Here is a 13,319-nt window from a genome sequence, read left to right on the forward strand (position 1 = left end):
CCCCAGGCCCTCAAACTGCTTCTTGATAGCCTTTGCTAACATGTGGTCTGAAGAAGCTGAGTGGTCTTCATCTCCTTGGGTCTAATCCAAGAGAGAGAGAGAGAGAGAGAGAGAGAGAGAGAGAGAGAGAGAGAGAGAGAGAAAGGAAGGAAGGAAGGAAGGAAGGAAGGAAGGAAGGAAGGAAGGAAGGAAGGAAGGAAGGAAGGAAGGAAGGAAGAAAGGAAGAAAGAAAGAAAGGAAGAGGAGGAAAAGGCTAGATTTTAGCATCCTAGACTGAACTATCCTCTATCCTGGTTAGTGCTGGAGAGAACTGAAGTCATGATGCCAGGGGCTGGCGAGAGAGCGCTTCAGTTAAGAGTGCTTGCCGCTCTTCCAGAGGACCAGAGTTTGGTTCCCAGCATCCATCATGCTGCTCATAGCCATCTGGAACTCCAGTCCCATGGGATCCAGTGCCCTCTTTAGGCACCCAGTCACATCACAGACACACACACACACTCACACGAGTGAGAGAGCTGAAAAAGTCATAGGAATATATTTTAAGAACTAGGTAGTTATATAGTCTTTATATATCACCAGGGTAGATGAGGAAAGCTATGTCCCTACACTGTGCTGTAGGTTTGCCTCTGAAGGAAAAACCAAACCTCATTAGTGTTCGGTTGCAAATGACTGTCAGACCTTTGCCTTCTGAGAACTTATTTCCTGCAGCTGTGTGACCTGGGCTTGCTCCAGAAGAGTGGCTCAGTCATTGGACTTGCTCTCTTAGGGCTCACACAAGTAAATTGCCACAAACTGGGTGACCTAAAGCAAAAACATTTTATCACCTCACAGGTATGGGGCCCCAAGTCCTAAGTCAAGGTGTTGGGAGTGTCGACTCCTTTGGGCAGTCTACCGGGAAATGTGCTGTGTGCCTCTCAATCCTTGACACTCTTCTGCCCTGAACTTCATCATTCTACTTCTGCTACCAGATTCGCATGTTCTTCTCTGTGTGGCCTTGAGTCCCAAATCCCCCTCAAGTCACTAGAGTTAGGGCTCACCCAAATCAAGGTGACATTATCTTCGGCTTCTGTAACGGCTCTATGTTCAGGGACTGGAGAGATGGTTCAGTGGTCCAGAGCACTGGTTGCTCTTCCAGAGGACCTGGGTTCAGTTCCTAGTACCACATGATGACTCAGAACTGTCCATAACTCCACTTTCAGGCGATCTGATGCCCTCTTCTGGTTCTTTTAGGTACCACACATATAGGGTGCACCAATATACATGCGTGCAAAACCCTCATGCACATAAAATAAATTTTAAAAGAGAGAGATAGTATAGACATACAGCCCTTAAAACCTTCTTCCTCTGAGCCCAGCAGCCTGTTGCCTTCTGTCTTTATATATTTTGAGAGAACACAAATATGTCCAGGAAATTGGCGGCTCCAGTAAATACTTCAGAGATGAGGAAGGAATGAGGATGGAGAGAAGAGGAAACTCAGAACCTCACTAACAGTGTGCCATTGTGTCCAGAAAGTTGGAGTAAGACTAACTGTCCCCCTCCCCCCTCTCTCTTTTTCAGCAAACTGCCGAGCTGGGCTAGAGCTGTTGTTCCCAAAATATTTTATGTGACCGAGAAGGCTTGGAATTATTACCCCTATACAATCACAGGTAAGTCCTCAGGACAGGGCAGCAAGACCAGGGCTGGGAGCGAAGTGGAACTTCACTGAGTGAGGGCAGACTGTCCCCACAGGGCCGGCTAGAGGTTTTCTCATCCATGGTTCCCCTGCAGCTTGTCCACAAGCAAGTTGACTTTGTTTTTATTTTGCTTGGAGTTTTTCTCTCCTCTCAGAGGATGTGAGAATCTTTAATCTCGTCTTTATAACACCTTCTGAATACTGTATCAGATACAATCCCCCTTCCCCAGATTCTGATGGTTGTGCCCCAGGGCTCGTACACATGGGGTCTCGGGATCCCGTCTTCAGCATCTTGGCAACTTTTTGTAATTGTTTTAAATATAAGAAGAAATGAGTCTACCAGGTTGATCGCAGTCCTCCGGGGAGGCTTTGCCCTGGAGGAGGTGGGAATGGGGGGGGTGCGCTGGGGGTAAGGGGAGGGGGTGGGAGTGGGAGAACAGGGGAACCTGTGGCTGATATGTAGAACTGAATGGTATTGTAAAATAAAATAAAAGGGAAAAAAAGAAAAAAAAGAAGAAAAAGAAAGAAAGAAGATGCTTTTCAGCTGCAAAGGTTCCCTTTGTGGTTAGTGAAACGTTCCACTGGAATTATCAGTCTTTCATTCTGCCTTTACAATGCCAACACTTGGGTTTTTAATTAGCCGCAAACCTATAGGCTAATTGAATCTTGACTAACCAGCCTGATCTGGCCAGCCGCAGGAGTACCGGGAAACATAGAGACATTCAACATTTACAGAAACTTGATGTTTGGAGGGTTTCCTTAGTTCGTTTTTAATAATTATAACTTGTCGGTAGCCATTAGTGGTTTGTGTTCTGTGAACTGGTCTCATTCATTTTCTTCTCTTTTTCTTTTCCCTCTCCGCCATCTGAACGTCTGGAATCAGAATACACAGTAAGTTCATTTAATTTTCAAAAGTATTCTGCCTATGATCTGTGGATTAATTGGAATCTTCTTCATATTTGTCTTATTAATATAGTCATTTTTTAAAAAGAGGAATAATTCAGAATTAGAAATATTTAAATGTAGGCTATTATATAATTTTACATATAAGTTAAGTGTTCTCATTTTTTAAGACTATTAATGTAATTTAAATGCCTTAATAGTCACTTTATATAATTAACTTTGGCTTGCGATTCTTATATAGCCTGTTTTATTGTTGAGAGTTCAATATAATAAGACTGTCTCACGATGTGGTATTAAAGACACTATGGTTTTGGTGGAGGCTGGCGCCTTTATATGGGGGAGATGCATATGCAGATGATCATACCAGTGCCAGAGTGCTCTGCCTCTGTGGCTGGATGAACTAATTGAATTCCTTCCTGTCCTAAGAGACAGACAGACTACCTTACTTGGCTTCCTGTTGCTGTGATAAAACTGACCAAATGTAACTCGGGGGCAGAAAGGGTTTATTTGGCTTCCGCATGTCCTGATCACAGCCTGTCATGAAGGGAAATGAGGCAGGAACCTGGAAGCAGAAACTGATGTAGAGGTCATGGGAGATCACTGCTTCCTGGCTCGCTCCTCTCGCTCCTCTCGCTCCTCTGGGCTCAGTCTGTTTTCAGGAGCACCTGCCCCGGGGTGGCACCGCTCACAGTGGGCTGGGCCCTCCCACTTCAGTCATCAATCAAAAACGATGCCAGATCCCCTGGAGCTGGAGTTCCAGGCAGCTGTGAGCCACCCAGTGTGGAGGCGAGGGACCACATTTGGGTCCTGCAAGGGCACTGGAGCGCTGCTGAGCCACCTCCCCAGCCTTCCTCTCTGTATATTGACTGATCGTCACGGAGCGGACTCTGGGGGCCTAGGGAGATGGCTTATTTAGTAAAGTGCTTGCCTCGAAAACATGAGGACCTGAGTTAGAGCCAGCCCCTGCTCAAAAGCTGGGTATGGCAGCGTCCATCTCTAACCTCAGGATTCGGGGCGGTGGTAGGGGTGGGGAGACGGGCAGATCCCTGACGCTCATTGGCTATCCACCCTGACTGAATTGATGAGCTTGAGGTTCAGCAGGAGACCTTGTCTCAAAAAATAAGGTCGAGAGCAATCAAAGAAGAAACCTAACGTCAACCTTTGACCTCCACATGCACACACATGAATATCATCTGCGTGCACACGTATATCCAAACACATACATACAACCACACGTGAACTCAAAGGAAATGGACTTTGGAGTTGGTTGAATCCTGCCTCCAATGCCTCCAAATGGCCCCTGTAAGCCCTCATCTCCGTATTTTTAAATGGGGAAGCTCTGTCAGCGTCTCACGAAGGTATAGTGATGATTGTGTTGAACAGTTCCTCGAAATCTTGTCGTAGTGCGTGGTCAGTACTTAGGACATGTTCACTGCTCTGTGTGGCACTATAGCGGAAGCTGCCATTCTCCTAGTGGGCTCAACATAGGAACGGAGCTCGGAGCCAGTCAAGGCAGGTTGGGCTTTCTCTGTGGTCATGGAAGGACTGTCTGGGGGTAGGCAGTTACTGTTTTCCTTCTCCCATCTTAAAGAGTGTGCCTTTTCATTTGAGATGAAATCAGTAGTGATGGTGATGTGGACAAAGAGAATTGATGTGCTTAAAACTGTACAAAGAGTAATTTGCCTGAAACCTTAGAATTAAATGACCTTGATTTGACCCCATATGAACATGATACATGAACATGATAGTTTGTTTTGTTTTGTTTTTTTAGGACAAGGTCTCACTGTGTAGTTCTGGCTGGCCTGGAACTCACTTTGTAGACCAGGCTGGCCTTGAACTCAGAGATCCACCTGCCTCTGCTCTCCTCCCAGAGTCCTGGAATTAAAGGCGTGCGCCACCTTATGAGCTCATGATAGACAGTATAACAAGGCAAGTGTGACTGCTGTTTAGTGATACTGTGTCATTTAAAGAATATGCATCCTTAGGTTACCGTTCTCACTGCTGTGGCCAGGAAGGGTTTATTTGGGTCCCCAGTGAGAGGGGATACAGCCGTCATGAAGGAGAAGGCATGGCGGCTGGAATGGGAGGCAGCTTGGTCGAATGGTGTCCATTGTCAGAAAGCAATAGCTGCTGGTTTTTCGGTTTCTTCCCCTTTTTATCCAGTTCAGGACCCCAGCCCATGGAGTGGTGATACCCACACTCGGGGTGTGTTATTGCACTTCCGACAGTCCAATCTAGAAACTCCCTTCAGACCTGGAGACGGTGCAAACAGCTGACAGTGCTGTCCTGTGAGGCCTTCCCATGGGAGCCTCAGTTCCTCTTGAAGGGTCCTCAGTGGCTTGAACTTCCGCCAAGCCTCTGCCCCCCACCCTGAAACCCAGTATTCAAAGAGGGGGCCGTTTTAGTTGTCCAGGGTTGCGCCCCGTGACTTTCTGCCTGACTCAACACTTGACTTGCTCCCTCAATATTCTGCCCCCCTATCTTTTGCAAAACTCTTTCTTCCTCAATTCTTTGAGTTGCCGTCTCTCTGTGTGAGGTCAGCAGTCATTCACTGGGCAACCATGTGTGCAAAGCATCATGCTTGATGGCACCATGGAGCAGCTCTGCCCTTTGAGGTCATAATCTGGTGACAAGTATGTGGACATCCCAGTCAGAGCCTTAGTGTTGTCAGCAAGTCTTGGGGGTCTTTTAGAGGTCAAAGAGGACTCAGCTGGCCTCAGGCTTGTCCCGTGGGACTGCACAGTCAGCAAGCTGAGCTGCCAGCTGGGGATCAAGTATGAAGAAAGAAATATGATGATACCAGACTGTCAAACCATTGCAACATTAAATGAAGGCCCTTGGCCTCCAGACTGGAGCTTTGGGTTTCACTAATAATCTACCAGGTCCCCAGTGCAGGTGATGGGAATGGGTAGGGAGTCAGAGGTAGATGGATCTCTATGAGTATGAGGCCACTGGTCCACATAGTAAGCCCTGTCTCAAAATAAAATAAAATATAATGAGGGGAAGGAACCTGAGATTCCCTCTAGACCCATGGAGAGAAAGGAACCTAGTTACATGCCACAGTAGCTCCAAGGCCAGTCAAGTGCTCACAGAAACTACTGGAAGGCAGCTCCTGGCTTAATTAGGATTGGCACAGATGGTAAGATGGACAGTTGGATAATGTTAAATGTATTAGATGAATACATAACTGTCAGTATGCCTTTTTAAAAAATATTTTATCTGAGCTGGCCAGTGGTGGCAGCCGCCTTTAATCCCAGCACTTAGAAGACTGGATCTCTGTGAGTTTGAGGCCAGCCTGGTCTACAGAGTGAGTCCCAGAACAACCAGGCCTACACAGAGACCTTGTCTCAAAAAAAAAAAAAAAAAAGCAAAAAACAAACAAAAAAGAAAAGTATTTTATCTGTTATTATGGTGTGGGTCTGATTTGTGTGGGGGGTATGCCAAGGCCTTAGCACACAGGTAGAGGTCAGAGAAATTTTTCAGGAATTGGTTCTCTCATTCCACTGTGCATTCCGGGATCGAACCCAGGGTCATCATGCCTGCCTGGCCAGTGCTTTATATCCAAGGAGCCATCTCACCAGAGCATCCTTTCTTTTCTTCCTTCCTTTCTTTTTTAAACTGCTCATCCTCCTGCCTCCACCTCTTGAGGGCTGGGATTACAGATGTGCACCGCCATGCCCAGTGAATTCAGGCCTGGGGCTGAACCCCGGAGCTTCAGGATGACTGGGAAGTACTTTACCCACCAAGCTACCCCAGTCATTACGGTGCTTTTGTTGATGATGGTCCGTTTGGGGGTTTTATTGTTGTTGTTATCCATTTATTTGTTTTTATTGAGACAGGTTCTCATATGTCAGCCTGGCTTCAAACTCACCATGTAGCCAAGGATAGCCTTTCAGTACTTCAATGGGGGCCTGGGTCATATATAAACGTTATAATTGGAACATGTCTGGGAGATGGTGGCATTGACATTAACCTGGGGGATCGCAGAACTTTCTCTGCAGACATCTGCTGTGTCTTAGCTTGACCACTAGAACAAAATACCGTAGACTGGGAACTTAAAACAACAGGATATTTTGTTGTTGTTGGTGGTGGTGGTGGTGGTTTTGTTTGTTTGTTTTGTCTCCCCTGGAGCCTGGAAATCCAGGATCAAGTTAGCAGCCACTGTTCCTGGGGTGGCCTTTCTTCCTGATTTACAGAGAGTGAGCTCCTCTCCACACCCTAACATGGGCTGCAGAGAAAGCACACTTTCTGTTCTCTCCTTATACGGAACTAATCCCATCTCGGGGCCTCCATTTTCCTGATCGTATCTAAACCTACTTCCTCCTTAAGGTCCCAGCTCCAAATACTGTCACATTGGGTGTTAGAGCTTTGTTACTGAAGCTGGGAGGGGGCAATTCGGTATATAGCATGCTGATTTAGACACCATGGGTAGGTACTGCTGCTGGATCCTGGTGAGCAGGTCAGGTTGAGGGCAGGTCAGAGAGCTGTAAAATGCCAGGTCAGGGTCTGCATGTCCTCCATAGAGAAACTGTATTGTTCCTGATGAATCCGCCTTCATTTTCCACTCCAAAATAGGCCTGCTTTTCTTTCCATCTCCCCAGTCACTGGGGAGCTGAAATGTTCCCTCTGGCTCCAGGTGCACTCCTGCAGGCCTGCCTAGCACATCCTGCAGCCGCCACTCCCTCCCTCCCACCCCCACTCCCCCACCCCACCCTGGCTTGGGCTCTTGGGCTCGGCTCTGTTCTCACGCTCTCTGCCCACCCTTTACTCTGGATGTGGTTCTGCACCCGGGATGGCTGGCAGATGCTCTCGATTGCCTACATTTCTTCCTGTCTACAATGCTGTCTAATTGAGCTTTTTATCCCCCATCCTTTAATCTTAAATACCTCTCTTTTTTATGTCTTTCTCAAGTTCAAGATTTCCTGTCCTACATCCCAAAATGTAATTTCCCTCAACTAAGAATGCTGTGAGGTCCCTTCCTTTGAAAGGCTGCCCCTGGGGCCCTAAAATCTCTAGACCAGTGCCCCTACACAGCAGCAGTTACCCAGGGCTGTAATAAGGTTCTCCCTTTCAGTCTCTACTGACCGACCAGCCTGTCACCTGGACCTCATCCTGCCCTCATTGGTGGCAAAGCCCAGACAGGAGGACTTTCTAGGTAGGGTCATTCAGATGTCAACCTGATCCCAGTTATCGAGAAATAAAAGCTTTTTTATCACCATGAGTGAATTATGTGGAGACGTCACTTGGTCAGGAAGTGGAAAATATCTTTAACTTGATTATGGGGGAAAAAAATCTTAATTACACAGTACACAAAGAACAACGTGACAACATTCTTCCAGAGGGTAGACCATTTAACCAGCCCTTAAGAACCGCCAGGTCCTTCTGAAGCTTATCGGGTCCCAAAGGAAGGTATTGAGGAGCCTGGCTGACGTGCGGAGACGGGCTGCCATCTCAAGTAGGGATTATTCTAGAACTAAAAAAGGAAGAAAAAGAAAACCACAGCACCAGTCAGCAGTTCTCCCTGTGTCAGTCTGGAGGGAGAAGAATTTTCTTTCTTTTTATAGGAATCTGAAGGCTTAGTGTGCAATGTTGGGAACAGTGACCTGCAGTGTTCAGTTTGCACATACACGTTGGTGCAGTTACCACACCTCTCCACCAAAACAGCCTTCAGTGTGAAGCCCTGGAAGAGGCCATGGCAAATAGATGCAGCTTTGTGTCGATTTTCATTTAGCCCAATGTGACCCTGAACTAGCTGTGTAGCTGAGAATGATCTTGAACTTCTGACCCTCCTGTCTCTCGCAAGTGCTGGGGGTTCCGGTGTGCATCACCATGTTCAATGGATGCAGCTTTGGGGATTAGACCCAGCGCTTTGTGCATGCTAAGCACACACTCATCCACCGGGCTGCAGCCCCAGCCCTGGACACACCTTTCTGATACTTAATATAGCAACTGTTCCACAAGGAGACGAAGCTCTAAGGGACGGTCTACTCATAAATGTTTTAATGACTTGGATGAAAGAGGGGGACAGCATTGTAAAGGACTAAAGAGAATGAAATGACTCTTTAAAGGGAACCCCAATCCCTCCTGTTTCCATGAGCCTTAGGGTTGGCCTAGACGAACCCTGTAAGAGAAGAAGGGATGGTCACAGCTGAGAGTCTGTCACCAGTCACCCAAGAAGAGCCTAGGCCATCCTCCCAGGAATGGCAACATGGAGATAGATTCCTCCCACACCTTCCATGGAGTCCCAGCCGGAGGGTCATGTGAACTACTAAATTACATAATGAAGGAACCAAGGACAAGGGAAGGATGTGTTTGTTATAGCAGACCTCGAGGACTGGGGATTTGTTTGGAAGGAAATTAGAGAACCATCTGGCCAGCTACAGAGACGAAAAAAATGAAGGTCTCCCAGTGTCCCTTCCCTGGGGTCACAGAGACATGGTGAGCTGGCAAGAAAATGACTTTCATCTCTGTTTCACAGTTAACTCTGTATCTGGTGTGGTGTGTAACTTTGGATGGCTGAGTAAATAACCCCTTTTTAGGAAAAGGACCATGTATGTGCTCACTGTGGAGGACCCTATCGCACTTGAGAGAGTGAGGCAACCTGGCTTACTGTCGTGGTTTACAAAGTGTTCCCCTGATGGTGGCACTATTTGGGGACAACTTTCAAATGGTAGGCTTATCTGTCAAAAGTGGGTCACTGCAAGTAGACCTTGGAAGGTTGGTTATACCTAGCCCCTGTTATAACCTCTCTTTGCATCCTAACCCACCATGATGTGAACAGTCTCTTCTAACGCTCCCACTGCCATCATCTGAACTGCCGTGCCGTCTTCTCTATGGCAGACTGAGCCTTCTAAAACAGTGAGCCAAGATAAGTCTCTCCTATGAATTGCTTCTGTGGACATTTTATCACAGCAATCCAAAAGTAACTAAGACAACTTGCTACAGAGGGAGGCCTTGTCTCAAAAACAAGGAAGGAGAAGTACACAGAGAGGAGAAGACAGAAGAGAAGGGAGAAGAAGAGAGAAGAAATAGACTGTAGACGCAGATGTTAGAGGCCAAACTAAATAAGGAACTGTCCAGTTGAGGGCATTGATAAGCAAGGCAACAGAGGACACAGAACTGAAGATGACCTTCACAGACAAGATAGTAGTGAACACACAAAATATGGCATGAAACAGATATCAAAAGTCTTGAGGGGTCCAGGGAATTTATGTGGAAAGTTAGAACCATGCATAATTTAAGATGATGGAGAGAGAGAAACACGTGAGCCAGGCATGGTAGCTCACTCATGTAATTCCAGCACTCCAGAGACTGAGGAAGGTTGCCATAAGGTTAGCTTGGTGGCCATAGTTAAGTTCTACTGCAGTCTTGGCTACAGAGTGAGACTTTGTCTCAAAAAAGACCCTCAAAAATCAACTAAAGTAAGAGACCCAACCAATCAGGGACAAGAAGGGAGGAACAGATTTCATTGTAGCAAGAATCCTTACGCCTTTGTCCCAAAGGGACCTGCAGCTTGTAACTCTTCCACATTTAGTTATTTGTCCATGGAACTTGGTGTTTTGCAAGGAGTTAGAGGAGTTCTAGAAGCTTCTCTTAGAGCTATTATGCATCTGTTACATAGGCCACTAGATCAGTTCTAGCCAAGTCAATATTGCCTTCTCCATTTCAGTAAGCTAATATGTTGCCTATAGATTAGCATTGCTTAGATACCAAGGCTTTTCTTTCTTTCTTTCTTTCTTTTTTTTTAAGAGTGCCCAATAATAATGAAATGCTTTGGTTTCGGTAGAATCAGATGGTATGGATCCTGGATAAATCTCTTTGCATTGAGTCCCATAGTAAAGGTAGCAGTAGCCTGTAGTGCAGACTATGCATTTAGATAGTTTCTGGGTTAGCTTCACAATACTGTAACAAAAGTCCTGATATAATTGGCTTATGGAGGGGGAGATAAAGGTTTGGTTTGGCTCTCATTTTTAGAGATTTCAGCTTGTCACTATGGCCCTGTGGTAAGACATCACATCACAGTGTATATGTGTGGGTCAGAGGAAAATTCCTCACTTTGTGACCAAGACACAAAAGAGGGGCAGAGACCAGGTTACCATTCTCCCAGTTCCTACCAAACCCCCCCAACACTGGTATATACCTCCAGGCATACTGCTAGTAGGGGAGGCTTTAATGCTAGGCCTTTTAGGGACACCCGACACCCCAACAGCAACAGTGTCCATGTGAAAGATGAATTGGTTGTGACGAGCCAGTATGAAACAGAATGTTCCCTGAAGCTGTGGTACTGGCGAGGCATATCTCCCCACCCAGCAACCAGCCAATTAGTGCCTAGCAAGCAGGGGCCTTGGGCAGCTACATCTGTTTGTGTTCTGGCCACTTCCAAGCCCAGAGAAAATTAGTTCAGCCATTGTGAGGAGAGAGAGAGAGTACATGATACTCTTCTGGTGGTGTATTTAAGGACTCACTCTGGTCCTTTCCTATCTGTTCTTTATATTTCTCTAGGGCTGGTGGAGATGGTCAGCCTGTCTCTTTAAATTCTTGACTTGCCTTTACTGTGTGCAGCTACCAGTGTTCGTACATGCCCTCTGCCTATTTCTGCCTCGACGAGCCTAGTTCCAGATTGTATGAGCTGGAATTGCATTTCCTTGCCCTAGAAGTGCCAGTAGCAGATCCTGCTCCATTCAGAAAGCATGCCTTCATTCATGCTCCATTCAGAAAGCTTGCCTTCATTCATGCGTTCAGCTCCATCTCCCTCCTGGCCTTGCTTCTCCAATGAGTTGCTGATGCTGTGTTTCAGACAGGATGGCGAAAGGCTCCATCAATGACTGAACTAATGAATGAACGGAGCTGTGTGCAGTGTGCGGGCTGGTGGAGAGCCCAAAGTGTATTTCCTTGCCGTGGGCTGGGAGACAGGCAGCTGTTTCCAGCTCTTTCCGGCTCTGCCTGCCCTACTCACTTCCTCTCACCCTCCTCCACGTCTCTTTCATACCCCGCCATTCTTCTTGGCCACGTGTGTCTTCCTGTGCAGCGTGTATTTGGAGAGTCACTCTGATTCACCCTCGGTACTCTTATTTATATGCCACTTTTTGTCTCATCCTCTTTGCTTTACAATTCTTGTTCTCTTTTTTCCCCACTTGAGTTCTGAAGATCAGATGCTTTTTCAGAACTGTCTTCTCTGCCTCTCCCCTCCCAGCTACCCTTTCAGCATGACCACACACCCTATCTAGGGGCAGTCATCCATGGCCCTTGGACCCCAGAGAGCGTGATCATGGAGAGTCTGAGCAGATGAGGCACAGGGGACACACACCTCCTTGAAACTGATGTGTGTTTTAAAGACTCTCATGCACAAATGGGAATTTCTTATTTTTCCTTCTAAGGCAAAATTTCTGTCAGCATGGAAGGCTAAAAATGTGGCCTTAATCCCAGCATTCAGGAGGCAGGGGCAGGTGTATGTCTATGAGTGTGAGGCCAGCCTAGTCTACAGAGCTAGTTCCAGGACAGCCAAGGCTACACAGAGAAACCCTGTTTCAAAAAGAAAATGAAAAACAAAACAAAACAAACAAACAAAAAACCCACCAAAACTCCAGATAAAGGTAAAGCAAATGAAAGTGGGGTGGTGCCTTAAGACCTACATCCTAAGGCAAGACACGGTGACTTACACCTGTCGTTGTAGCACTTGAGAAACCGGGCGGGAGGAATACTCCAAGTCTGAGGCCGGCCTGGTTATGGAAGAGGACAGGGGTGAGGGGAGGGAAGAGGAGAGGAGGGTTGGGACGGGAAGAAAAGGAGCAGAGAGGAAAAAGAGTTTGGAAGGAAGAAGTTCAGGGGATGGGATATGGGGAGATGACTCAGCCTATAATGTGTTGCCGTCTAAGCCTGAGGACCAGAGTTTGAATCCCAGCACCCACGTAAATGCTTGGCGGTTTGTAAAATGTTTGTTTCTCATCCTATCACGGTGGAAGCAGAGACTGGCAGCTCACAGGAGCTCACTGGGACTCTGACCAGCTAGTCCAGCCTGCTGTGTGAGCCCCAGACAAATGAGAAAATGAGCTGGACGATCCCTGAAGAAGGATGCCAAAGGTTCACCTCTGGCCTCCACACAAGTGTATACACAGGCACAAGGGGGGGAGAGGTGGAGAGGAGAGAGAGAGAGAGAGAGAGAGAGAGAGAGAGAGAGAAGGAGCTACCTAGATGCCCACTGTCCCCACATCTAAGGTATCCGCCTTCTCTTCTTTCATAAGCCACATTTCTCACTGACTAGTGCCTCCAGTCCCAGAATCCAGGAAAGTCAACTCTAAATGCTACACCTGGTACCTGGTCTTACTACCACTCTGGAACATTCTAGATGTGAGTTTCCTGCTTGTGAAAAGAAACACTGACAAATCATTAATGATTCCATCTCAAGTTGAAATTCCCTGTCTGTCCGAGATGACATTACTTGACAATATATACAATGCCAGGTAATCACTGTCAACGTCGGGGACTCCCTTGGAAGGACGATAGAGTCCTTGTGGAGTTTTACGTTTCTTGGTACCAAGAAATACTCATCACACTCTTGTCAGGACAAGATAGCAAGGAACAAATTTGGCTCCAGATAAAAATGAAAGGAAATGAGTTTTTTTTTTTTTTTTTTTAAGTCTATAAATAGGCTGGAGAGTTGGCTCAGCGGTATAATTCAGTGGTATCACCCTGCCTAGCATGTCTGGAGCCTAGCATTAGTCCCTGGAATCCCAAGACAAAACTATCC

General features: G+C 46.7%; 1 protein-coding gene across 3 annotated transcripts in view; it reads left to right on the top strand.

Moving 5' to 3' along the window:
* The window catches only part of Pitpnc1 (phosphatidylinositol transfer protein cytoplasmic 1), a 284,159-nt gene that overhangs the window by 161,839 nt on the left and 109,001 nt on the right, over positions 1-13,319 (top strand). For all 3 annotated transcript variants that reach the window (XM_028865230.2, XM_028865225.2, XM_028865227.2), the window contains exons 3-4: positions 1,555-1,643; positions 2,553-2,560. In XM_028865230.2, coding sequence (XP_028721063.1) covers positions 1,555-1,643; positions 2,553-2,560 — 97 coding nt within the window. The remainder of the gene's footprint in view (positions 1-1,554; positions 1,644-2,552; positions 2,561-13,319) is intronic.

This window comes from Peromyscus leucopus, chromosome 8b (assembly GCF_004664715.2).
Source record: "Peromyscus leucopus breed LL Stock chromosome 8b, UCI_PerLeu_2.1, whole genome shotgun sequence".
Classification (NCBI taxonomy): domain Eukaryota; kingdom Metazoa; phylum Chordata; class Mammalia; order Rodentia; family Cricetidae; genus Peromyscus; species Peromyscus leucopus.